A 27,662-nucleotide genomic window follows, 5' to 3' on the forward strand; every position below is an offset into this window, starting at 1 on the left:
CATCACCCATTCTTTACCACCTCTCTCTCTCTTTATCACATCCTTGTATTTTTCTTCATCACCCATACCCTAAAGCTGTATCACTCTGTCATTCATAATATCCTTCCTCTATTAGCCACATCCTTGTATTTCTCTTCATCACCCATACCCTAAAGCTGTATCACTCTGTCATTCATAATATCCTTCCTCTATTAGCCACATCCTTGTATTTCTCTTCATCACCCATACCCTAAAGCTGTATCACTCTGTCATTCATAATATCCTTCCTCTATTAGCCACATCCTTGTATTTCTCTTCATCACCCATACCCTAAAGCTGTATCACTCTGTCATTCATAATATCCTTTCTCTATTAGCCACATCCTTGTATTTCTCTTCATCACCCATACCCTAAAGCTGTATCACTCTGTCATTCATAATATCCTTCCTCTATTAGCCACATCCTTGTATTTCTCTTCATCACCCATACCCTAAAGCTGTATCACTCTGTCATTCATAATATCCTTCCTCTATTAGCCACATCCTTGTATTTCTCTTCATCACCCATACCCTAAAGCTGTATCACTCTGTCATTCATAATATCCTTCCTCTATTAGCCACATCCTTGCACAATGTGACACAGTCCCTACTCTTATTGCATCAACCATTTCCATTTTCCAATCCTTCTCTCTCTTGTTCCGTAACCTTATTGTCCATGCTGGGCTGCCTCTCTCCCTCCTCTCTCAGGCTTTCCAGAGAGAGAGGGGGCTGGTCATGATAAGAGCAGGAGGACAAACAGTTTAATCTGCACTCCTCTTCTCTTCTCCTCTTCTCTTCTCCCACACTCGCCAAGTCATTTGTTCATTCATTTTATTTATTCATTCCTCCATCATTCAATCCGGATCAGACAAGAGCTGTTCCTGAATTCCAGCACATGCCCACTTCCCCTCCTCCCTCTCAACTCGTTTTGCCATTCCTATATACATCCACTTTCTACCCTTCCTATCCATCCTTGCAACACACCCACCTCCTTAATTTACTCTTCACCTCCCTCCATAACTAGCTCTCTCTCTCTCATCAGGTCTCTCCTGCTCCACTCCTCTCTTCTCTTCCTGGCATTCATCTTTTTGCATTTCCGCTCTGGGTACCATAGTAACCGGTGATGAGGAAAAATGGATCAATCTGACATTAAGGCTTCTGATGGTCCTCATCCTGCAGGAGGTCAGGGGGTATGTACATGTGTGTGCGCACCCACACACACTAGGAGTATTTATGCACAGACCCCTGTGAAGAGGAAATCAAAACATGTTCCCATGTTTTGTCTATTTGAATGTGTATGCACCACAGCCATCACAGCATACAATGAGTACCATCCCTACATACAGTCACACCCACTATCACTACCACCCACACAGCTCCTGTCACACAACATTGCCCTCTGGGCTGCATCACACACCATTCAGTTACATCAGACTCATATCAACTACTCTCCTATGTCACAACGGCTTTATAATACAGTCAATACATCATAGATAGAAGATGCCACTATCCACAGATTTAGGACCAGCTTAAAGATCCTGACTTAATCATTGAGGATTTAAAACCAACAACACTCCCTTAATCCTACACCAAAATGCACCCTCTACACAAGGGTTCCCAGGTACACTGGCGGCCCTGGAGTAGATGGCGAACCCGAGTTCCTCTGTACAGTGTCTGTGTTCTTTTGCCTATCTTAATCTTTTATTTTTATTGGCCAGTCTGAGATATGGCTTTTTCTTTGCAACTCTGCCTAGAAGGCCAGCATCCCGGAGTCGCCTCTTCACTGTTGACGTTGAGACTGATGTTTTGTGGGTACTATTTAATGAAGCTGCTAGTTGAGGACTTGTGAGGAGTCTGTTTCTCAAACTAGACACTCTAATGTACTTGTCCTCTTGCTCAGTTGTGCACCGGGGCCTGCCACTCTTCTTTCTATTCTGGTTATAGCCAGTTTGAGCTGTTCCGTGAAGGGAGAAGTACACAGCGTTGCACAAGATCTTCAGTTTCTTGGCCATTTCTCGCATGGAATAGCCTTCATTTCTCAGAACAAGAATAGACTGACGAGTTATTTGTTTCTGGCCATTTTGAGCCCGTAATTGGAGTAATCGAGCTCCCAGCCTCACCAGACCGTGAGGCTGGTTGAGAGACCGGCCCATTCAACATCACCAGCTGTCATCATAGACAGCTCTATGGTGAGAAACATCTCGGTCCCCAAGTCAAAAACCCTGTGCTACCCAGGAGCATGAGTACAGGACATAACAAGGCTGCTTCAGACTGTTCTACACAGGAGCACGAATACAGGACATAACAAGGCTGCTTCAGACTGTTCTACCACAGGAGCACGAGTACAGGACATAACAAGGCTGTACGGGACATAACAAGGCTGCTGCAGACTGTTCTACCCCAGATGCCGGGACCTGACACTGTCGTAGTCCATGTGGGGTCAAACGACATCAGGAGGGCTAGCTCAGAACATGTGAAAATGGATTTTAAAGAACTGATTTTAGCGTTTAAAAAAATCAAAAACAGCCAATAATTTCAGGTCCAGTACCATCATTGGGCCACGGGTGTGAAAGATTCAACAGACTGCTGGCATTACACATCTGGCTAAAAGACTACTGTAGCTCTGCTGAAGTCACTTTTATTAATAACTTTGACACATTCTGGAAACAGAAGATACTCTACAGGAATGACGGAGTCCATCCAAATTATCTTGGCTCCTGGACTCTGTCCACACATTTCAAGGCGTTGAAACAATGACTGGTAAATGATCCAAGACCAGCTCAGTTAATCCCTACCATTGTGACAATGAGTCATCATAATGCTGCATCAAATGTACATGATCTTAGGGGTATTGGCAAACACAATGTACAGTGGGGCAAAAAAGTATTTAGTCAGCCACCAATTGTGCAAGTTCTCCCACTTAAAAAGATGAGAGAGGCTTGTTATTTTCATCATAGGTACACGTCAACTATGACAGACAAAATTAGAAGAAAAAAATCCAGAAAATCACATTGTATGATTTTTTATGAATTTATTTGCAAATTATGGTGGAAAATAAGTATTTGGTCAATAACAAAAGTTTATCTCAATACTTTGTTATATACCCTTTGTTGGCAATGACAGAGGTCAAACGTTTTCTGTAAGTCTTCACAAGGTTTTCACACACTGTTGCTGGTATTTTGGCCCATTCCTCCATGCAGATCTCCTCTAGAGCAGTGATGTTTTGGGGCTGTTGCTGGGCAACACGGACTTTCAACTCCCTCCAAAGATTTTCTATGGGGTTGAGATCTGGAGACTGGCTAGGCCACTCCAGGACCTTGAAATTCTTCTTACGAAGCCACTCCTTCGTTGCCCGGGCGGTGTGTTTGGGATCATTGTCATGCTGAAAGACCCAGCCACGTTTCATCTTCAATGCCCTTGCTGATGGAAGGAGGTTTTCACTCAAAATCTCACGATACATGGCCCCATTCATTCTTTCCTTTACACGGATCAGTCGTCCTGGTCCCTTTGCAGAAAAACAGCCCCAAAGCATGACGTTTCCACCCCCATGCTTCACAGTAGGTATGGTGTTCTTTGGATGCAACTCAGCATTCTTTGTCCTCCAAACACGATGAGTTGAGTTTTTACCAAAAAGTTATATTTTGGTTTCATCTGACCATCTAACATTCTCTCAATCTTCTTCTGGATCATCCAAATGCTCTCTAGCAAACTTCAGACGGGCCTGGACATGTACTGGCTTAAGCAGGGGAACATGTCTGGCACTGCAGGATTTGAGTCCCTGGCGGCGTAGTATGTTACTGATGGTAGGCTTTGTTACTTTGGTCCCAGCTCTCTGAAGGTCATTCACTAGGTCCCCCCGTGTGGTTCTGGGATTTTTGCTCACCGTTCTTGTGATCAAGTCCGGGCTCTGGCTGGGCCACTCAAGGACATTGAGAGATTTGTCCCAAAGCCACTCCTGTTTAGTCTTGGCTGTGTGTTTAGGGTTGTTGCCTGTTGGAAGGTGAACCTTCGGACCCAGTCTGATGTCCTGAGCGCTCTGGAGCAGGTTTTCATCAAGGATCTCTGTGTACTTTGCTCCGTTCACCTTTCCCTCGATCCTTACTAGTCTGCCACCACCATGCTTCACCGCAGAGATGGTGCCAGGTTTCCTACAGATGTGACGCTTGGCATTCAGGCCAGAGTTCAATCTTGGTTTCATCAGACCAGAGAATCTTGTTTCTCATGGTCTTAGAGTCCTTTAGGTGCCTTTTGGCAAACTTCCAGTGCACTGTCATGTGCATTTTACCAAGGAGTGGCTTCTGTTTGGCCACTCTACCATAAAGGCCTGATTGGTGGAGTACTGCAAAGACGGTTGTCCTTCTGGAAGGTTCTCCCATCTCCACAGAGGAACTCTGGAGCTCTGTCAGAGTGACTATTCGGTTCTTGGTCACCTCCCTGACCAAGGTCCTTCTCCCCCGATTGCTCAGGTTGGCCGGGCGGCCAGGTCTCGGAAGAGTCTTGGTGGTTCCAAACTTCTTCCATTTAAGAATTATGGGGCCACTGTGTTCTTGGGGACCTTCAAAGTTAGTTGCAGATTTTTTTTAGTACCCTTCCCCAGATGTGTGCCTCAACACGATCCTATCTCGGAGTTCTACGGACAATTCCTTCGACCTAGTGGCTTGGTTTTTGCTCTGACATGCACCGTCAACTGTGGGTCCTTATATATCCAATCATGTCCAATCAATTGAATTTACCACAAGTAGACTACCATCAAAAATAATGTTCATTACTTGTAATACATTAGCAAACATTTCTAAAAACCTATTTTTGCTTTGTCATTATGGGGTATTCTGTAAAGATTGCTCAGGACATTTTTAAATATGTAATCCATTTTAGAATAAGGCTGTAACATTCCAAAATGTGATATAAGTAAAGGGGTCTGAATACTTTTCAAATGCACTGTATATGTGCTTGTATACCAAATGTAAGCAAGGGTTGAAATGATTATGTTTTAGTCAAATATTATATCTGTTTGTGCTTCTGTCGAAAAACATAATTCCACTTTGACATTATGGGCTATTGTATGTAGACCAGTTAGAAAAAAATCTCAAGGGGTGTGAATCATTTCTGAAGGCACTGTAGGTATGCTTTTCATCACGGGACTGTTCTGCTCTTCTCTACTGCACCAAGCAGAACTTGGCTCTCTATCCCACTGAGGATATGTCATCACCATATAGGATATAGCTACTACTAGCCTACACAGTATAGATCGATGAATGGGTTTGATTTGTCTCACCAAGGTGTAGGCTAACTGGTGTTATCCCAGCCAACTGTCTGTCTCTGGTGAAGGCTATGTGTGAAAATGCATTGACGTTCTGATTGTTTCTCTGTATTTTAACTAAGCTCTATAGAAATGGCAAGATAATTAAGGCTTTTAAGACTAAATACTTCCCTTCATTTCTCTGACAGACTTTGAATGGCGTAATCACCCAATTCAGGGTAGCAGTGTGTGTGTGTGTGTGTTTTTTTCTAAGGACCTGGTGGTCAAGTGGTGTTCCCAGGGTTTAGTGTAGTTGATTAGAGCAGTAGAGTATGTGGGCTGCCAGGACCCCATGCTGGGAGAGAGAGACAGAGAAGAGAACCACCATGGTGGAGACAGACCTCCCACACACCCTGACTATCCCTCTCTTCCAGTCTGAGACACTTTCTCTTTCTATCCCACTCACCCACTTTCCCTCACCCTCATCATATCAAACTGACACACACCACATACTCTCTCCCTCTTCTATCCAACCTCCTTTACTCTCTCTCTCTCATGTAGTTGTCCCTTAGCTCAGGTCTATCTGGTCTCTCTCTTGTACAGGGTTATTATTAGAGGGTAGAGGGGATAAATCCAATCAATTATTATTAATTAAATGTCCTTATTATTCTCCTGTCAGACCAGGCCAACTCCAGAGTGATGTTATCATGAGCAATTTCCCCTGGGAACCGTAAGACCTTGGGAACCACCTGGCTGTCACCACTGCGTCATATCAAATCTAATTTTATTTGTCACATGCGCCGAAAACAACAGGTGTAGGGGCCCTTACCGTCAAATGCTTACTTACAAGCCCTTAACCAATAATGCAGTTCAATAAATTGGTTTAAGAAAATATTTACTAAATAAACAAAAGTAAAAAAGAAAAAATAACAATAAAATAACAACAACGAGGCTATATACAGGTGTATGAGCTGGGGAGGGGTTGCTTAGTGGGTGCAACATTGGGTGCTCTGTTGTGACTCAAGAGCTCATTTGGCCGTTCACACACTCTCTCTCTTTTAATCTCAACCCTTCGCCACATCCCTTTCTCCCCCCTCTCCTCCCCTTAGGCTTAATTGACTGCAGTGTCGGGTGAGAGAGAATCGTTCCACGCTGAGAATCAAACCCTCGATTGTGGAGCGTTGGGGCAGATTAGTGGCTTGTTAGCAATGGTGAATAATGTCATCTGGCACCAATAGACCTGCTGTCAATCACTCAGGATACACAGCACAGTACCAAACTGGGCTACAGGCCTCAGACAAACATACAGCATTAAACCCAGGGCCCAGCTACACCACCAACCAGGGCTACAGGCCTCAGACAAACGTACAGCATTAAACCCAGGGCCCAGCTACACCACCAACCAGGGCTACAGGCCTCAGACAAACATACAGCATCAAACCCAGGGCCCAGCTACACCACCAACCAGGGCTACAGGCCTCATACAAACATACAGCATTAAACCCAGGGCCCAGCTACACCACCAATCAGGGCTACAGGCCTCAGACAAACATACAGCATTAAACCCAGGGCCCAGCTACACCACCAACCAGGGCTACAGGCCTCAGACAAACGTACAGCATTAAACCCAGGGCCCAGCTACAGCTCAACAGTCAGGGCTACAGGCCTCATACAAACATACAGCATTAAACCCAGGGCCCAGCTACAGCTCAACAGTCAGGGCTACAGGCCTCAGACAAACATACAGCATTAAACCCAGGGCCCAGCTACAGCTCAACAGTCAGGGCTACAGGCCTCAGACAAACATACAGCATTAAACCCAGGGCCCAACTACAGCTCAACAGTCAGGGCTACAGGCCTCAGACAAACATACAGCATTAAACCCAGGGCCCAGCTACAGCTCAAAAGTCAGGGCTACAGGCCTCAGACAAACATACAGCATTAAACCCAGGCCCAGCTACAGCTCAACAGTCAGGGCTACAGGCCTCAGACAAACATACAGCATTAAACCCAGGGCCCAGCTACAGCTCAACAGTCAGGGCTACAGGCCTCAGACAAACATACAGCATTAAACCCAGGGCCCAGCTATAGCTCAACAGTCAGGGCTACAGCTCTACTCGATACATGTTTTCTGTTGCTGTAATTGGATGTGGTTCACTAAAGGCAGGGTTTACACGGCGTTCTGGTGAGACAGATGTAAGCCGCGTTCGCGTGCACACACAAAGACACTATGAATCAGAGCGGGTATAGCCAGTGTCCCGTGAGGGATATTATTAAATTTGCGGGTTCCCACATCCAGAGCCCTCCACTGATGCTGCCAGGGTTACTTGGAGAGACAACTAGAACACTCGCACATTGCAACTCCTCTTGTTGCAACAATTTTGTAAAGCTGCCTTCTGGGGCTGCAGGGTAGGGTTTAGGTTAGGCAACTTCTCTACTGGATTAAATCAAGTTCAACAACAGACGTTAGTTTAAAATCTTAACATTAATATATGTTGATACAATTCAACAACAACAAAAAATGCCCAATGATTGAATACACAGAAAATAAATCACCACCTGGTTGGTTTTCCCCATGTGATGTTTTCGGGTGATTCAGACGGGGTCAAGATCATCTGAAAATGAGGAACAGCTGTGCTGGGAATTTCTGGACCAGATTGGATTTTTACACTTCATTCATAATATATTTACATAACTGGTCCACTGCAGCAAAACATAAGTTATGTCATCATCATCATGCTACAACTAGATTTAGACAGAGGAGAGAAAGCGAGGCAAAAGATGAAAGTACAGCTACATGGTTTTTGGAAGCTATATACACTGAGTGTACATGTGTAGTAAGGTGATGGGTAACAAAACAGATGAGGTCATTTTGAAAGGTTGGAGATAACATTATGCCATCATAGTCATTAATGCCTTTAACTGGAGATGCAGATGACACACAAGTCAGACCTTTCATCATCCAATCAGAAAATACTGTCTCTGACACATCGCCTCCAAGCCACAGAGGCATACGGACAGAGAAAGACATGTATTTACAAGCTTTTACCCCTAACTCTACCCCTTTACAAGGTTTTACCCCTAACTCTACCCCTTTACAAGGTTTTACCCCTAACTCTACCCCTTTACAAGGTTTTACCCCTAACTCTACCCCTTTACAAGGTTTTACCCCTAACTCTACCCCTTTACAATGTTTTACCCCTAACTCTACCCCTTTACAAGGTTTTACCCCTAACTCTACCCCTTTACAAGGTTTTACCCCTAACTCTAATAATTACTAGTAGGCTAAAGCCTACTGACTGTAAAAACCTATCCTTGCCCATTCATTCTGAAGAAGGACAGAACAGCCAGTAACCTGAGTCGGTTGGATTCTATGTCAGCCCAAACGCTCCAATTACAGCCTCATATCAGTCTCTATTCATAAACCATTATCCCTTTGGGGCAAAGGCAATTCCCATATATACAGACACAGCTATAGTCCGTACCTCCATGGAGAGTGCGGCCGTCTGCTGGTCGTAGTGGTTGAGGAGGTTGGGCATGAAGGTGGCGTTGTAAGGCAGGTCCTGGCACATCCGCAGTCCTACTGGCTCACAGGTAAACGTACTGTGGCTCTCTGCTGTCTCCGCATGGATGGACAGACAGGTGGAGCAGAGGGATGAGAGGAAGAGAAGCAAGAGGAAGAGTGACCTAGGCATGACCCTCTCTCTGTGCACGTCTGCTATTGCAGGTGACGTGTAGTCCCACCTCACTCTCATCCTCAATGAGCAGGGGAGGGGGAGAGAGGGATGAAGAGAGGAAAGGAGGGATGAGATAACAGCAGGGCTATTCTTCTTCTTCTACACAATCACACCATGGAGATCTGTGGCACTCACAGGGGAATCCTGCTGCTTCCATCCCCCAGAGGAGTGCACCCTGTCTGGCTACGGGATCCACCCAGTCAGCCTCCTCTGTCTAGGTCTGTACCCGCTGGAGGGCTGTGATCATCAGCCTAGATTTTCCACCGTTTCCCCCAGCACAGCTATGGTCTTCTCTCTCCAATGAAAGAAGAGACTACCTATTGAAAGTATTCAGTGTTTCTTCACAAAGAACGTCCAATGGGCCAATAGCACAAGTCAAGCAAGACCTACAAGTTAAAATACAAAAGAATGTTTAGACAAGTGACAAGACAGTCCTATACAATTGTAAACAAGTGACAAGAGACTGGGAGTTGAAAAACAGCAACCCCACCCCTCATTTACACAAGTCCCCATATATTGTCTTTATTACATTATTATTACAGTCACTGTTATTGTTTTATATATGTATTTATGCTCAAACAGACAGATAATTGATGAGGGTGAAAACAATTGGGTGTCAGTTCAACTTCACTGGTAAACATAAGCTTACATACAATCAGATATATTATAAATTGCATTTCTATCAGGATTGGCTACCGTCAACATGATACTGTCCTATAGGTCTATGACACACCTATAGGTATACAGGCCTACTATAGTTGTGTGTCGTCCAATACAGTATGTATCTATCTATGTAGTGGTTACTACGCAGAGCAATTTATAGTCATTTTTGCAGGACAACCTTATTGGGCGTTGTTACTACACAGCTGCGCACACGCCCTTCCAGTCAATTCAATATATTGTGCCTAGAAAATCATGCATCATCGTCTTGCATTCCACTCTCTTTTCATTTAAATGTACCCCCCCATGCAAGCCGACCCCCATGCCAGCCGGGCAACTAACGTATTCTCCCAATGTTTCGCATGGGTTGATTACCCTGCCACTGCCGGTATCTGAAAGAAATGCCATTTAAACGGTGTATAGGAGATACAGCAACCTCTGTAAGTATGTAGTAATGTAGCTATGCCGGTTAATAGTAACAAAATGCAACGCAATAATAGTGTAACATTGTTTTTCTATCTAGTCTCATGTCATTTTAGAATGTCTGAAATCTCTGAACTACAGCTCGCGAAGGAACTTGTCTCTGTTCTAACGCTACCATTTGCGTTGCATTTTTATAGGAAGCAAAGAAAACAAATCATGTATTGGCTTGTTTTAGTAATTGTAAAATTGTACTCGATAGCTAACTCGTAAACGTGACATGGTTACATTGCAATTTGTGTCGCAACCTCAAACTGATAAAGTGACTAAATATGCAAGAAATAACAAGAACAAAGTCTTCGAATGAACGTCTTGAGCATAGTGCCAAAAAAATCCAAACTTCACCTTCAATTGGAATAATCGTCGATCTGCACTGCTCTTTGCGGATGTTTCTTCCAGTGACAATACACAAGCAAGTCGCTAGCTCTCTCGGTCTTCTCTCTCGCTGCTGCACGCAAATCCACGGAATGATCTGTTCCCCGGACGCGCTCTTTGAGCTAGACCACCAGTGTATGCAACATTATCATCGACCAATTCAATTGATTTGTGTGATATATCAGATAAATCCCAATATAATTCACACCGTGTCCAGTTATATATACACTGTGCATTCCTTCATGGTTGCGCAATAGTTTGCCGACTGAGTAAACCTGAAAGTCCCCATCCCACCTTAACACTGATGTAAACAGTCATGTGAAGAGAACACAGAGGATAGTAATGATAAATCAAAGAGTTAACATTTATTTGAAGAAAATGATTCCATATAAAAACGTTGAACACATTGATCGGTGCAGTCCTTAAATATAAAATCAACTAAACACATGCAACTTCATGTAAAAATACTGCAGGCAACCAAAACACACCATGCATGAAATGTAGATTGAGATCATGGTCAGGATCAATTCAGGAAGTTCAACTGACTTCCTGAATAAAAAATGTAAGACCCCAACCCTTACACATAAAATGTTATTGGACCACATTCCAGTGACAATCCACCAGGGTTTAAACTCAGTGAAATCCAGCTCATTCTAATGAGTAGCCTACACTAGTTTATCCCTCCAAAAGTGGCCGACACTAGTTACCAAAGTCATACACCCCACCCATTTCTACAATTAAAGTCTTAAAATGTAATTTTAAACCGTAGCCCTGAACTTAACCACAATGCTAACCTTAAAACCAAAACGCTTGTTTTTGTAGCCAATTACAACTTTGTGACTGTGGAATATGACTTTGTGGCTATGGAAGCTAGTGGACACCCACTAAAGTAGTAGTACTACAGTACAACATATGGCAGCCCTGGAGGAACAACATTCAGCTGGCCACGCATAGAAAACAACCTTTGTTGTGACAGGGTCAGTCATCTCCTTATATCAATATTGATTCCCCCCTCAGATCGGGGGATTAGCGTTGTGTGCAAAGATTACGACCCGCTTGATTTAACCCAGCACCAGATTAACCGTTTCAGCACTGAGCTGATCACTTCTGCCTGGTGTCGGGGAATGTGAGCCCATCCCAGCTACACCTGTATGACCTGGTGTCTACCTGACCACTCATGCACCCCGGCCCCCAGGGGCTGCTCTGCTGCATTGGGTTTCAGTCAAAATTTCAGTGTGCGTCTCAGTACACTAAAGTGGTTCAGCTCTCCCTGTTCCGCTTCTTCTATATGCACCTGCAGGAGAAATAAAATTGGGAGAAAACTGCAATGTGGGAGATTTGTTTCTAGGAATTGGAAAGAAGAGTATGCAATTTGAGATGAACCCTCAGAGCCCCTCTCAGGCATTCTATTCCCATATCCCCACAGTATACATTCAAGCCAGGAAATAACAGAGTAGTAAACACTACGGAGCGCATCGAGGCCTGGTAGATCAGGCAGGTAGACATAATCAGGTTACAAAAACACACATGACAATAAAACATCTTTGGCTGAGATTGGTAGTTAAATACAAGAGTAGTCATAAAACAAACATCTTTGGCTTAGCTGAGAGTTAGTCGTTAAATTTAACGAGGTATATAACAGTGTGCTGCTGTTAAAAGGAGGAAATAACATGTGCAGAAAATGAAAAAAGCATGAAGCATGATAAATGCCAAATGTGATTAAATGCAATTATTTAAAATACTATAACGAAGATATTGATCCATAAATAATCTCTACACTACAGGCGTTTGTAATTTTGCTTTTGTGAAATGTTGGCGGATCGAGGGGAGGACAGACATTCTGAGGCAGACACAGAGACAATGTCATCCAGCAGTCTAGCTAGCCTATGACGTTGAGGGAGAGGAGAGTCTTTGGTATGAATGGAGGTAAAAGCACCAGGGAGGTTCTCTGAAGACGAAGAGGCTCAGTCACACCATCATCAAACACTGTTGACAAGAAAGCATGAGGAGAGATATTACTTCAGCTCAGTTGAAACATATCTTTAGTTGTGGCAGATCTGAAGGAAGCAGATTACATATAAAATGGTAGCACTTCCGTTTACCATACAGAAATAACCTCAAATTAAATGGTAATTACACAGACATATCCTATGAACTACTTGTGTTTTGCAGGTCCACTAAAACAAGCACTATTAGGCACCGTGGTGCCCCCTAAAGCAGTGATGAGTAACTGATGGGGTGTGGGGGCCACAAAAATCTGAACTCATCATGAGGGGCCACAGTGGCTTGTGAGTCTGCGTACCCCCTCTTGACAAGTTTTGAAGCTAATTTCCTGAAATTCTACATATTTTGCCTTTGGACATACCTAAATTGTTGCAGTTTTAAATATGATATCTGAGTGAGAGTAACTAACCAAATCAATGAGGGCCCCCCCGGTCGTTAATTTGACCACGATTAGCTCAAGTTTAGATAGCTGGCGAGATTACATTTTTTTTAGCTGACATGGGCTAATTGAGTGACTGTCAGTGACTGACATAACTGCTGATTCACAACCACACTTTTAAATTGCACCTAGTGTATAATACTATTCTTTTTATCCTGGGGGGATTGATCCAATTCTCGGACAACCTAAAGATTGCTAGATGTCCTTCCAGACTCCCTCCACCTACCCAAGGACGTCAGAGTACAAAAATCAGTTAACCACCTGAGGAACTCAATTTAACCTTGCGCAATACCCTAGATGCAGTCGCACCCCTAAAAACAAAAACATTTGTCCTAAGAAACTAGCTCCCTGGTATACAGAAAATACCAGCGCTCTGAAGCTTCCAGAAAATTGGAACAGAAATGGCGCCACACCAAACTGGAAGTCTTCCGAATAGCTTGGAAAGACAGTACCGTGCAGAATCGAAGAGCCCTCAATGCTGCTCGATCATCCTTATTTTCCTCAATTAAGAACAATCCTAAATGCTTTTGATACTGTGGCAAAGCTAACTAAAAAGCAGCATTCCCCAAGAGAGGATGGCTTTCACTTCAGCTGTGATAAATTCATTAACTTCTTTGAGGAACAGATCATGATCATTAGAAAGCAAATTACGGACTCCTCTTTAAATCTGTGTATTCCTTCAAAGCTCAGTTGTCCTGAGTCTGCACAACTCTGCCAGGACCTAGGATCAAGGTAGATACTCAAATGTTTTAGTACTATATCTCGACACAATGATGAAAATAATCATGGCCTCTAAACCGTCAAGCTGCATACTGGACCCTATTCCAACTTAACTACTGAAAGAGCTGCTTCCTGTGCTAGGCCCTCCTATGTTGAACATAATAAAACGGCTCTCTATCCACCGGATGTGTACCAAACTCACTAAAAAAGTGGCAGTTTTTTTCTCTTGAAAAAGCCAAACCTTGACCCAGAAAATATTTTTAAAAACTAATCGGCCTATATCGAATCTCCCATTCCTCTCAAATTTTGGGGAAAAAGCTGTTGCGCAGCAACTCACTGCCTTCCTGAAGACAAAAAATGTATATGAACTGCTTTAGTCTGGTTTTAGACCCCATCATAGCCCTGAGACTGCACTTGTGAAGGTGGTAAATTACCTTTTAATGGCGTCAGACCGAGGCTCTGCATCTGTCCTCGTGCTCCTAGACCTTAGTGCTGCTTTTGATACTATCGATCACCACATTCTTTTGGAGAGATTGGAAACCCAAATTGGTCTACACGGACAAGTTCTGGCCTGGTTTAGATCTTATCTGTCGGAAAGATATCAGTTTGTCCTCTGACAAATCAACTGTAAATTTCGATGTTCCTCAAGGTTCCGTTTTAGGACCACCATTGTTTTCACTATATATTTTACCTCTTGGTGATGTCATTCGGAAACATAATGTTAACTTTCATTGCTATGAGGATGACACACAGCTGTACATTTCGATGAAACATGGTGAAGCCCCAAAATTGCCCTCGCTGGAAGCCTGTGTTTCAGACATAAGGAAGTGGATGGCTGCAAATGATCTACTTTTAAACTCGGACAAAACAGATATGCTTGTTCTTGGTCCCAAGAAACAAAAGAGATCTTCTGTTGAATCTGACAATTAATCTTGATGGTTGTACAGTCGTCGCAAATAAAATGGTGAAGGACCTCGGCGTTACTCTGGACCCTGATCCCTCTTTTGACGAACATATCAAGACTGTTTCAAGGACAGCTTTTTTCCATCTACGCAACATTGCAAAAATCAGAAACTTTCTGTCCAAAAATAATGCAGAAGAGTTCATCCATGCTTTCGTCACTTCTGGGTTAGACTACTGCAATGCTCTACTTTCTGCCTACCCGGATAAAGCACTGAATAAACTTCAGTTAGTGCTAAACACGGCTGCTAGAATCTTGACTAGAACCAAAAAAAGAATTGATCATATTACTCCAGTGCTAGCCTATCTACACTGGCTTCCTGTTAAGGCAAAGGCTGATTTCAAGGTTTTACTGCTAACCTACAAAGCCTTCTCCTATCTATCCTATCTTTCCGATTTGGTCCTGCCATATATACCTACAGTGCCTTGCGAAAGTATTCGGCCCCCTTGAACTTTGCGACTTTTTGCCACATTTCAGGCTTCAAACATAAAGATATAAAACTGTATTTTTTTGTGAAGAATCAACAACAAGTGGGACACAATCATGAAGTGGAACGGCATTTATTGGATATTTCAAACTTTTTTAACAAATCAAAAACTGAAAAATTGGGCGTGCAACATTATTCAGCCCCTTTACTTTCAGTGCAGCAAACTCTCTCCAGAAGTTCAGTGAGGATCTCTGAATGATCCAATGTTGACCTAAATGACTAATGATGATAAATACAATCCACCTGTGTGTAATCAAGTCTCCGTATAAATGCACCTGCACTGTGATAGTCTCAGAGGTCCGTTAAAAGCGCAGAGAGCATCATGAAGAACAAGGAACACACCAGGCAGGTCCGAGATACTGTTGTGAAGAAGTTTAAAGCCGGATTTGGATACAAAAAGATTTCCCAAGCTTTAAACATCCCAAGGAGCACTGTGCAAGCGATAATATTGAAATGGAAGGAGTATCAGACCACTGCAAATCTACCAAGACCTGGCCGTCCCTCTAAACTTTCAGCTCATACAAGGAGAAGACTGATCCGAGATGCAGCCAAGAGGCCCATGATCACTCTGGATGAACTGCAGAGATCTACAGCTGAGGTGGGAGACTCTGTCCATAGGACAACAATCAGTCGTATATTGCACAAATCTGGCCTTTATGGAAGAGTGGCAAGAAGAAAGCCATTTCTTAAAGATATCCATAAAAAGTGTCGTTTAAAGTTTGCCACAAGCCACCTGGGAGACACACCAACCAAACATGTGGAAGAAGGTGCTCTGGTCAGATGAAACCAAAATTGAACTTTTTGGCAACAATGCAAAACGTTATGTTTGGCGTAAAAGCAACACAGCTGAACACACCATCCCCACTGTCAAACATGGTGGTGGCAGCATCATGGTTTGGGCCTGCTTTTCTTCAGCAGGGACAGGGAAGATGGTTAAAATTGATGGGAAGATGGATGGAGCCAAATACAGGACCATTCTGGAAGAAAACCTGATGGAGTCTGCAAAAGACCTGAGACTGGGACGGAGATTTGTCTTCCAACAAGACAATGATCCAAAACATAAAGCAAAATCTACAATGGAATGGTTAAAAAATAAACATATCCAGGTGTTAGAATGGCCAAGTCAAAGTCCAGACCTGAATCCAATCGAGAATCTGTGGAAAGAACTGAAAACTGCTGTTCACAAATGCTCTCCATCCAACCTCACTGAGCTCGAGCTGTTTTGCAAGGAGGAATGGGAAAACATTTCAGTCTCTCGATGTGCAAAACTGATAGAGACATACCCCAAGCGACTTACAGCTGTAATCGCAGCAAAAGGTGGCGCTACAAAGTATTAACTTAAGGGGGCTGAATAATTTTGCACGCCCAATTTTTCAGTTTTTGATTTGTTAAAAAAGTTTGAAATATCCAATAAATGTCGTTCCACTTCATGATTGTGTCCCACTTGTTGTTGACTCTTCACAAAAAAATACAGTTTTATATCTTTATGTTTGAAGCCTGAAATGTGGCGAAAGGTCGCAAAGTTCAAGGGGGCCGAATATTTTCGCAAGGCACTGTACACGTATGCTACGGTCACAAGACGCAGGCCTCCTAACTGTCCCTAGAATTTCTATGCAAACAGCTGGAGGCAGGCCTTTCTCCTATAGAGCTCCATTTTTATGGAATGGTCTGCCTACCCATGTGAGAGATGCAGACTCGGTCTCAACTTTTAAGTATTTACTGAAGACTCATCTCTTCAGTGGGTCATATGATTGTGTAGTCTGGCCCTGGAGTGTGAAGGAAAGGCACTGGAGCAACGAACCACCCTTGCTGTCTCTGCCTGGCCGGTTCCCCTCTCTCCACTGGGATTCTCTGCCTCTAACCCTAACCGGGGCTGAGTCACTGGCGCTCTTCCATGCCATCCCTAGGAGGGGTGCGCCAATTGAGTGGGTTGAGTCACTGACATGATCTTCCGGTCTGGGTTGGCACCCCCCTTGGGTTGTGCCGTGGCGGAGATCTTTGTGGGCTATACTCTGCCTTGTCTCAGGATGGTAAGTTGGTGGTTGAAGATATCCCTCTAGTGGTGTGGGGGCTGTGCTTTGGAAAAGTGGGTGGGGTTATATCCTGCCTGGTTGGCCCTGTCTGGGGGTATCGTCGGACGGGGCCACAGTGTCTCCTGACCCCTCCTGTCTCAGCCTCCAGTATTTATGCTGCAGTAGTTTATGTGTCGGGGGGCTAGGATCAGTATTTCTCCTGTTTTATCCGGTGTCCTGTGTGACATTAAGTATGCGCTCTATAATTCTCTCTCTCTCTTGGAGGACCGGAGCCCTAGGACCATGCCTCAGGACTACCTGTCATGATGACTCCTTGCTGTCCCCAGTCCACCTGACCGTGCTGCTGCTCCAGTTTAAACTGTTCTGCCTGCAGCTATGGAACCCTGATGTGTTCACCGGACATGTTACCTGTCCCAGACTGCTGTTTTCAACTCTCTAGAGACAGCAGGAGCGGTAGAGATACTCTCAATGATCGGCTATGAAAAGCCAACTGACATTTACTCCTGAGTTGCAACCTCGACAACCACTGTGATTATTATTAGACCGTGCTGGTCATCTATGAACTTTTGAACATCTTGGCCATGTTCTGTTATAATCTCCACCCGGCATGGCCAGAAGAGGACTGGCCACCCCTCATAGCCTGGTTCCTCTCTAGGTTTCTTCCTAGGTTCTGGCTTTTTTAGGGAGTTTTTCCTAGCCACCGTGCTTCTACACCTGCATTGCTTGCTGTTTGGGGTTTAGGCCGGGTTTCTGTACAGCACTTTGATATATCAGCTGATGTAAGAAGGGCTTTATAAATACATTTAATTTGATCCACAGGCCTACAAATAGTGGCCGTCGTTGCCCATCCCTGGCCTAGAGCAATGGGAAAGGAGAAGGGGCTAGAATCTGTTGGAAGGATCAAGCTCCAGTGGACTGAACCCTCACCTCCCGGTCTGTGGCAGTCCTCTATGCGTAGGCAGAGTGTTGACCAATCAGGCTCCGGACCTGGAGTGAGTACTCTGGATCTGCCCTATTAGTTAGAGCCTCCTCCTCCAGCTGGCACAGAGAACAGAAACAGGAGAGATGGAGAAAGAAGTGAGTGAGTGAGTGAGTGAGTGAGTGAGTGAGTGAGTGAGTGAGTGAGTATTACCTGTTCTTTGAGGTATGTGTGAGAGCAGGGTCCTAGACCCCTCAGTACCAGTCCCACTACGAAGCACCAGATAGAAAGTCCTGTTTCCAGTCCAGCCAGAAGTACACATGGGAACCACAGAGACAGGGCAGTGTCCTGGAGAGAATGAAAGAGATATATACATACATGCACAGCCATTGGAAAGTATTCAGACCCCTTGACTTTTTCCACATTGTTACATTACAGCCTTATTCTTCAATTGATTAAATTGTTTCCCCCCCCTCATTAATCTACACACAATACCCCATAATGACAAAGCAAAAACAGGTTTATATAATGTTTGCAAATGTATTAATTACAAAAATACCTTATTTACATAAGTATTCGAGACCCTTTGCTATGAGACTCGAAATTGAGCTTAGGTGCATCCTGTTTCCATCAATCATCCTTGTTGTTTCTACAACTTGATTGGAGTCCATCTGTGGTAAATTCAATTGATGGACATGATTTGGAAAGGCAAACGTGTCTATATAAAAAGGTCCCACAGTTGACAGTGCATGTCAGAGCAAAAAGGTTGAAGGAATTGTCCGTAGAGGTCAGACAGGATTGTGTCGAGGCACAGATCTGGGGAAGGGTACCAAAAAATGTCTTCAGCATTGAAGGTCCCCAAGAACACAGTGCCCTCCATCATTCTTAATTGGAAGAAGTTTTGAACCACCAAGACTCTTCCTAGAGCTGGACGCCCGGCCAAACTGAGCAATCGGGGGAGAAGGGCCTTGGTCCCTCTGACAGAGCTCTATAGTTCCTCTGTGGAGGTGGGAAAACCATCCAGAAGGACAACCAACTCTGCAGCACTCCACCAATCAGGCCTTTATGGTAGAGTGGCCAGACGGAAGCCACTCCTCAGTAAAAGGCACATGATAGCCTAACTGGAGCTCACCAAAAGGCACCTGAAGACTCTCAGACCATGAGAAACAAGATTCTCTGGTCTGACGAATCCAAGATTGAATTCTTTGGCCTGAACACAAAGTGTCAAGTCTGGAGGAAACCTTGCACCATCCCTACGGTGAAGCATGGTGGTGGCAGCATCATGCAGCAGATATGTTTTCAACGGCAAGTACTGGGAGATTAGTCAGGATCGAGGGAAAGATGAACGGAGCAAAGTATAGAGAGATCCTTGATGAAAACCTGCTCCAGAGCACTCAGGACCTCACTGGGGTGAAGGTTTTACCTTCCAACAGGACAATGACCCTAAGCACACAGCCAAGACAACACAGGAGTGGCTTCGGGACAAGTCTCTGAACGTGCTTGAGTGTCCCAGCCAGAGCCTGAACTTGAACCCTATCGAACATCTCTGGAGAGAACTGAAAATAGCTGTGCAGCAATGCTACCCATCCAACCGGACAGAGCTTGAGAGCATATGCAGAGAAGAATGGGAGAAACTTCCCAAATACAGGTGTGCCAAGCTTGTAGCGTCATACCCAAAAAGACTCAAGGCTGTAATCACTGCCAATGATTCTTCAACAAAGTACTGAGTAAAGGGTCTGAATACTTATGTAAATGTGATATTTCAGTTTTTTATTTATTAGCACAAATTTCTAAAATCCTGTCATGGGGTATTGTGTGTAGATTGATGAGGAAAAAACTACTTAATTTTAGAATAAGGCTGTAACCTACCAAAATGTGGAAAAAGTCAAGGGGTCTGAATAATTTCCGAAGGCACTGTGTGTGTGTGTGTGTGTGTGGCAATAGTGAGGCTAATAGCCATATAGATTGAGAGAGAGAGAGACTTTATACATATGTATATTTTTGTGGTGTCAAAGGAGCATAGAGACAGAGCGAGAGAGAGATGGATAGAGACTTACATAAATCCGTGTGGTGTCAAAGGGGCAGTCTGCGTTGACTGGCGAGCGGGCGTTGATTGGCAAGTCAGTGAAGTTGCAGCCCAACATGAGGCCCCGCCCCTCATTGGCAATGGTGAGGCTAATAGCCAATAGGAGCCCGATGCCACAGGCTGCAGAGAGTAGGGCATTCAGGAAGGAACTAATCAGAAGACCTATGTGCTGGAGTTGGGGAACAGAAGGACAGGGAGAAAGAGGGGTGAAGTCAAGGAGGTGGGGAACATTTTGATGAGAGGAGGTGAAGAGGTGACAGTTGAGGACTTAATGGTGTTCATTGTATCTTACAAATGATATTTTCTTGTTATTGTTGGTCTTACCAGCTTCCAAACTGACAGATTTCTTGACACCAATATGGCAATGATTCCTGTTGCAATGCTCTGAAAATGGAAACAGAACATTTCAATTTCTGTCTATAACATCACGTTATTACTAATTGTTACTATCGTTATCTATAATTCTCTGACTGACCAGCAGTCCAGAGGTGACGGAGATGATGTTGGCGGCGGTGAACTCGGTGGTGATCTGGTCGTTGGGTTTAGAGATGTGGCGCAGGATGCTGCCGTGGATGATGGCTCCCAGAATGAAGTTAATGTGACCCACCAGGATCAGAGTAAACCCCTTCTTCATCAGACGCCCCGGGCCCTTCTCCTTATCTGACAGATCAGCACACGGTCATCATTGTATGGTCATTGTTGTAAAGTAGGCTACCAGGGTTGGGGTCAATACCATTGATTCAGAAAGTAAAACTAATTCCAATTTCACATTGTCCTCATTGAAAAGCACTGAAGATAATTGTTATTTCAGTGTACTTATTGAATGGAACTGGAATGTAAATAAGATCACAGTCGAGTGCACAGTAATCACCATAGAGAATGGCAGTTTAATCTCATTCTAGTTCTGTGAGTTTTCCTATATAAAAGTAAGTAATACTCTTCAACTTTGGCCTATTAGTTGGTAGAAACATTTATACCACTAAAGGTGTGGAATGTTGACTTATACAAATAATAGACTGATGGTTCTAATAGGCTCTACATGATCAAACAAGGCGGTACTAGTCATTAGTCGGATTTCGTTGCTAAACGTTTTGCAACTGTCTACTCCAAATGGAAAATGTTTTGGTTTCTATTGCACAAATTCAGGTAGGACTCTCCCTGTTTCGTTCTGATTGCCATGTTTGCTTCCGTTTGGTTCTTAAACTGTCACTTGTTTCCGTTGCAAGACTTAATGAATTCACCCCAGATTTACCTGGAAACTCAATATTGAATTGCATTGAATTCGAGTCAGGCAGAAATTAGCATGAATCAGGGAAGTTAACTCTCACGACCTCTTCAAGCCAAAATGTTGAATAAAACTATATTTTAACCGGACCGTGCGGTTGGTAATTTTGGTGGTAGGAATGTGAGAATATATCCACAGGAAAGTATAATTCTATAATTTTTCAAAGCTATGGTAGAGCCGTTCAGATGAAGCATGTGCAGAACCATGTAAACGTGCACAAGCTCGGTAAATAGGCTATTTCATGCATGTATTTTTATGTTGTGAGCATGATAGAAATCTGAACTCACTACCGGCGCTTTGAAAAGTGGATGTAATTACACTCGTGTGGACATATCGTCTCACATTCCTACCGCCAACTACCGGTAAAGTACGTTAAAATGTACTTTTATTCAAAATTCTTGCTTATAGCGGCGGTGAGAGGAAACTTTCCCGATTCAAACGCTAATTTCTGCCAGACGTAGAATTAAATTCAATGCAACTCAACGTCGAGTTTACAGGCAAACCCCATATAAGCATCTGAAACACGGAATCAACAGTGTCCCTTATTGGACTCCTCAGTCCTCACCAAACGTTTAGCTAATTTACTGTTAAAAGCATCATCGGTTTACTTTCGAAATACGCAAACGAACACCTGTGCAACCTAGACATAATGGTTGCCTCGCTAAAGTTAACACACTAAGTTGCTTCCACCACTAAAATATAAGCTATTTAAAGTTAACTTACCGAAACCACACATATCGTTGCCGTATATTACGCAAGATTGTTTCTAAGAGTTAAACAAAACGGCTAATTATTTTTGTTTTCATGAAGCAGTTCCTCACACTTTCCGAGTCGGTGACGTCACGGGCTTCACCTGTCGAGCGGAAGTTGGGCGTTCATTTTTGTTCTTCTTCATTTGGGGTTTTCAATAGTGTGCAACTGCAGCACGTAATTCGGGGCGTTCCTGCATATGGGCGTTCCTGCGTTTGCGAAGGACAGTGCCTACAAAAATACGCCATTTCTATTGATCTCTATGTTAAGGGAATTACTGCTGGTGTTGTGTAGTGACCTACATGTTGTGCCGAGAGAGAATAGTTATGGTGTCTTTTTGTAGGCACTAACCCCTCCATGGCTCGTTGGACAAAGCCCATGGGGAAATTAATGGCGTTTTTGTTGGGTTTTCGGATTAACGCAGAAAATAAGGTTTGTGGTAAACACAGGCTTAGAAGATCTCAAATGTTTTGTTCTATGAGATAATCTTAATCAGCCAATGTCATTTTTTTTACATTTTGAAGCATTTATTTCAGAATAAAACACACAATGCCTATAAAGGGTTCATAATTCATAAAGGTCATGTTAACGGACTGATATTATCTCATAGAATAATACGTATAAAATCTCCTAAACCTGTGTTAATCTCAGACCTTATTTCCAGTGTTTATCCCAAATCCCTATTCTTTACCTATTCATTTTCTCCATAGGAATGGCTGAACAAACCAGAAGTAACTCATTTCTGTTTTTTAGGACTACAAGCTGGCGAGCTCTATTAGCTTGGTGGTAGTTGAACTAAATTCATATCTAGGAAGTGTTTCAGTAGTTAACCTTTTTTGCCATGTACTGGTGCAGTGAACTATTGGAACTACACACTACTTTTTTGCAAAAATTTTACCAAATATGGGTGAAGTAGGCAATAATTTCTTGCTTCAGCACACGGTCATCATTGTATGGTCATTGTTGTAGAGTAGGCTTCCAGGGTTGGGGTCAATACCATTTCGATTCAGAAAGTAAACCAAATTCCAATTCAACATTTTTCTCATTGAAAAATGCTGAAGATAATTGGAATAGAGTGCTGAGTACCATCACTCTCTTTCTTGGTCAAATAGCCATTACACAGCCTGGAGGTGTGTTGGGTCACTGTCCTGTTGAAAAACAAAGGATAGTCCCACTAAGCACAAACCAGATGGGATGGTGTATTGCTGCAGAATGCTGTGGTAGCCATGCTGGTGTAACCAATGTGAAATGGCTAGCTAGTTAGCGGTGGTGCGCGCTAATAGTGTTTCAATCGGTGATGTCACTTGCTCTGAGACCTTGAAGTAGTTGTTCCCCTTGCTATGCAAGGGCCGTGGCTTTTGTGGAGCGATGGGTAATGATGCTTTGTGGGTGTCAGTTGTTGATGTGTGCAGAGGGTCCCTGGTTCGGGGCGAGGAGAAGGACGGAAGCTATACTGTTACACTGGTTAAGTGTGCTTTGAATTCTAAATAAATCAGTGACAGTGTCACCAGCAAACACATCACACCTCCTCCTCCATGCTTCACGGTGGAGCCACACATTTTACATTTTTTATTTATTTTATTTAACCGGGCAAGAACAAATTCTTATTTACAAAGACAGCCTTCACCGGCCAAACCCGGATGACGCTGGGCCAATTGTGCGCCGCCCTATGGGACTCCCAATCACGGCTGGTTGTGATACAGCCTGGATTCAAACCAGGGTGTCTGTAGTGACGCCTCTAGCACTGAGATGCAGTGCCTTAGACTGGTGTGCCATGTGGAGATCATCCTTTCACCTACTCTGCATCTCACAAAGACATGGCTGTTAGAACCAAAATTTAAAATTTGGACTCATTAGACTAAAGAACAGATTTCCACCGGTCTAATGTTCATTGCTCGTGTTTCTTGGCCCAAGCAAGTCTCTTCTTATTATTGGTGTCCTTTAGTAGTGGTTTCCTTGCAGCAAGGCCTGATTCACACAGTCTCCTCTGAACAGTTGATGTTGAGATGTGTCTGTTACTTTAAACATTTATTTGGGCTGCAATTTCTGAGGCTGGTGACTCTAATGAACTTATCCTCTGCAGCAGAGGTAACTATGGGTCTTCCTTTCCTGTGGTAGTCCTCATGAGAGCCAGTTTCATCATAGCGCTTGATGGTTTTTGCGACTGCACTTGAAGAAACCTTAAAAGTTATTGAAATGTTCCGCATTGACTGACCTTCATGTCTCAAAGTAATGATGGACTGTCGTTTCTCTATTTGAGCTGTTCTTGCCATAGTATGGTCTTTTACCAAATAGGGCTTTCTTCTGTATACCACCCCTACCTTGTCACAACTCAAATGATTGGCTCAAACACATTAAGAAGGATAGAAATTCCACAAATTAACATTTAACAAGGCACACCTGTTAATTCAAATGCATTCCAGGTGACTACCTCATGAAGCTGGTTGAGAGAATGTCAAGAGTGTGCAAAGCTATCATCAAGGAAAAGGGTGACTACTTTGAAGAATCTAAAATATAACATATATTTTGATTTGTTGAACACTTTTTTGGTTGCTACATGATTCCATGTGTGTTATTTCATAGTTTTGAGGTCTTCACTATTATTCTACAATGTAGAAAATAGTAAAAAATTAAGAAAAACCCTTGACTGAGTAGGTGTGTCCAAACTTTTGACTGGTATTGTAAATGAGTTTCAAATTTGGGGAAGATCATTTTCACCATAAAATAAAAAGCATTACATGCATATCGCATTTGCAGTCACTTTTGAGAATGGTGTTTTCCCGCTAATGGACAATTCGCACTTATAGCCTAATACCGTGTGCACATTGCTGTGCTTATAATGTGAAGAAATAGCCTAATAGTTTATCAACATCTTAAAATAAGCGTTGTGATCTGTTGCTTAAAAACGTTTTTTTGATTCTAGTGGTTGTATTAATTTGGGATCTATCGCATCCCACAACTGTCCCAGACTATGTTTGGAATATTTATTTCTCGCAGGACAAGTCTACCAATAGAATAGGTCAACTTTTGTACTATGTGGATAGTAGATTGACATAGGCTAGTGTTTTTGCTGTTCGTTAGGCCTACTCATCTTGTTGGCTGATGAAAAGTAAATGTGGACAGTTCTTCCAATATCTTCAATATGTGCCTCGGAATGGGATAAGGACCCGCCCAGTTGTGTCCCCAATGTGTCTGTCTTCACTTGTAGCCTGTGGGAAAGACCCGATCATTTGATGGAGAGCCATGTGAGTTAGCGGTGCTTCGGAGCATGCAGCCCAGAGAAGAAAATTATAATTATTATATTCTGCCCAAGGGCCCCTGGCTGCAAAAGGCATGGATTTTTTTAGGGGGCATTATGGCGACACAAAGGAGATGCCACCATAAAGTTTTAGGCATTATCAAGTGCTTGTGAATGAGAGACTGATGATGTGTGTACAGCCTGTGCAAAAAAAAACAAAGCAGAGCTCATGCCTTTTATGCAACCTTTTTCAAATGATCATTAGAGTCATATCATGCAGCCTTAGAATGTATTAAAACATATAGCCCAATGTTTGTATCACAACTAAAGTTAAATAAATAACTCTAAATTAAGCATATAGGAGTACCAGTTTCTTTGTTAACTGATCAACACAGAGTATATGCATACTCCCTCAAATAATTTGGAGAAAATATCCTTTATTCATCTATGTTAAATTGTATTCTTCATGCTATAAAATAATATAAAACAATGCCATGGAATACTAAGCAAATCTTGTCTGGTAAATGAACTAGTGTAGCCCACAGCCCTATGGGATAGCCAGATCAGGGCCTAACACAAGGACAACTCAGAGTATGGTATTCTGTTCTTCTGAAATAGACTACATTTTCTTTATATATTGTTTCTTTAGACCGGTCAGAAATAAATAATGAATTTATTTTGATGGTGTAGGCTATATTACATGGATTAATTAGACTTTTTTTAAATGTAGATGTTCCAAAGATCTGCATCAGTGGCTTGGAAGCTAGGAAATGCTAAATGTGTTTATGTTCATTAACCTTCATTTACTGTGGGACCGGCGGTTATTTGCTTGACAATCACCAGCTGACGAAATTTCATGACCGCAACAGCCCTAATGGAGACTATGGAAGTGTTCTAGATTCTGCACTCTTGTCTACATGAATGGTGGAAGGAAATTATTTTTGAGTGAATTAGTTTGTTCTGGAAGGGTTTGAATAAATTGGGGAGGGTGAAGCTTATTCCCAGGGATGTGATGCCTTTGATGTTTGAGTTGGGAGTTCAAGGGAGGGCAATCTCGGTTAACCCAGAAGTAAAATCTCACATAATTTGGTCAACTGTGCAGAATCTGCCCACGGGACATTAACGGGACAAAGATTATTGGGGTTACATATTATGTTCATAGCTGTTGTTCAGTATTTAGTATACACTAAGGATCATGGTCCAAACACACCAACACAGTTGTGAAGAGGCCATGACAACGCCTTTTCCCTCTCAGGAGGCTGAAAAGATTTTGCATGGGCCTTCCGATCCTCAAAAAATTCTGCAGCTGAACCATTGAAAGCAGCTTGACTGGCTGCATCACCACATGGTAAGGCAACTGCTTGACATCCGACCGCAAGGCGCTACAGAGAGTAGTGCGTACGGCCCAGTACATCACCGGGACCGAACTCCCTGCCATTCAGGACCTCTATACCAGTTAGTGTCAGAGGAAGGCCCTAAATATTGTCAAAGACTCCAGTCACCCAAGTCATAGACTGGTCTCTTTGCTACCGCATGGCAAGCGGTACCGGAGCACCAAGTCTGCGACCCAAGGCTTCTGAACCGCTTCTACCCGCAAGCCATAAAACTGCTGAACAGTTAATCAAATGGCCACCCAGACTATTTGACCCCCAACCCCCCCCTTGTTTTTACATTGCTGCTAATCGCTGTTTTTGATCTATGCAGTCACTTTACAAATTATCTCGACTAACCTGTACACATTGACTCGGTAACGGTACCCCCTGTATATTGCCTCGTTATTGTTAATAATTTTCGTGTGACTTTTTTATTTCGTTTATTTAGGAGATATTTTCTTAACTCTATTTCTTGAACTGCATTGTTGGTTAAGGGCTTGTAAGTAAGTATTCGGCGCATGTGACAAATAAAATGTGTTGGATTTTATTATCTTTCCTGATTGCATAGTCCCCTTTTTTACCCCTACCGACATGTACACATGACCTTAAATACCTCAACTACCTCATACCCCTGCACATTGTCTCAGTACCGGTACTCCCTGTATATAGCCTCGCTATTGTTATTTTATTATGTCACTATTTCCTTTTTTTCTTATTTGCTATTCTTTTCTTACTTTTTAACTCTGTATTGTTGGGAAAGAGCTCATAAGTAAGCACTGTATCTTGCGCATGTGACAAATAAAATTGGATTTAATTTGGATCATAATCCATACACACCAACACAGTCGTTAAGAGGGCA

At 43.1% G+C, this 27,662-nt stretch overlaps 2 protein-coding genes across 3 annotated transcripts in view; both read right to left on the reverse strand.

The window, feature by feature from the left end:
* LOC110498379 (frizzled-3) overlaps positions 1–10,645 on the reverse strand; it is a 42,917-nt gene extending 32,272 nt beyond the window's left edge. The window contains exons 1-2 of the mRNA XM_036955028.2: positions 10,479–10,645; positions 8,742–9,379 (exon numbers count right to left, since the gene is read on the reverse strand). Coding sequence (XP_036810923.2) covers positions 8,742–9,011 — 270 coding nt within the window. The 5' untranslated portion in view covers positions 9,012–9,379; positions 10,479–10,645. The remainder of the gene's footprint in view (positions 1–8,741; positions 9,380–10,478) is intronic.
* A 206-nt stretch (positions 10,646–10,851) lies between these two features.
* LOC110498085 (keratinocyte-associated protein 3) lies at positions 10,852–22,362 on the reverse strand. 2 transcript variants are annotated; one of them, XM_021574662.3, is made up of 7 exons: positions 22,166–22,362; positions 20,633–20,817; positions 20,482–20,541; positions 20,129–20,326; positions 18,285–18,419; positions 18,080–18,190; positions 10,852–12,494 (listed from the first exon to the last, which is right to left on the reverse strand). In XM_021574662.3, the coding sequence occupies exons 1-6, from the start codon at positions 22,176–22,178 to the stop codon at positions 18,101–18,103; spliced, it is 681 nt and encodes a 226-aa protein (XP_021430337.1). In that variant the 5' UTR covers positions 22,179–22,362; the 3' UTR covers positions 10,852–12,494; positions 18,080–18,100. The 2 variants fall into 2 exon arrangements, with proteins under 2 accessions (XP_021430337.1, XP_090067599.1); XM_090211473.1 differs by lacking the exon at positions 18,285–18,419 and having other exon boundaries at positions 22,166–22,311.
* Positions 22,363–27,662: the final 5,300 nt, after the last annotated feature.

The sequence above is a fragment of the Oncorhynchus mykiss genome, chromosome 19 (assembly GCF_057628025.1).
Source record: "Oncorhynchus mykiss isolate SJ-2025 chromosome 19, ASM5762802v1, whole genome shotgun sequence".
Taxonomy (NCBI): domain Eukaryota; kingdom Metazoa; phylum Chordata; class Actinopteri; order Salmoniformes; family Salmonidae; genus Oncorhynchus; species Oncorhynchus mykiss.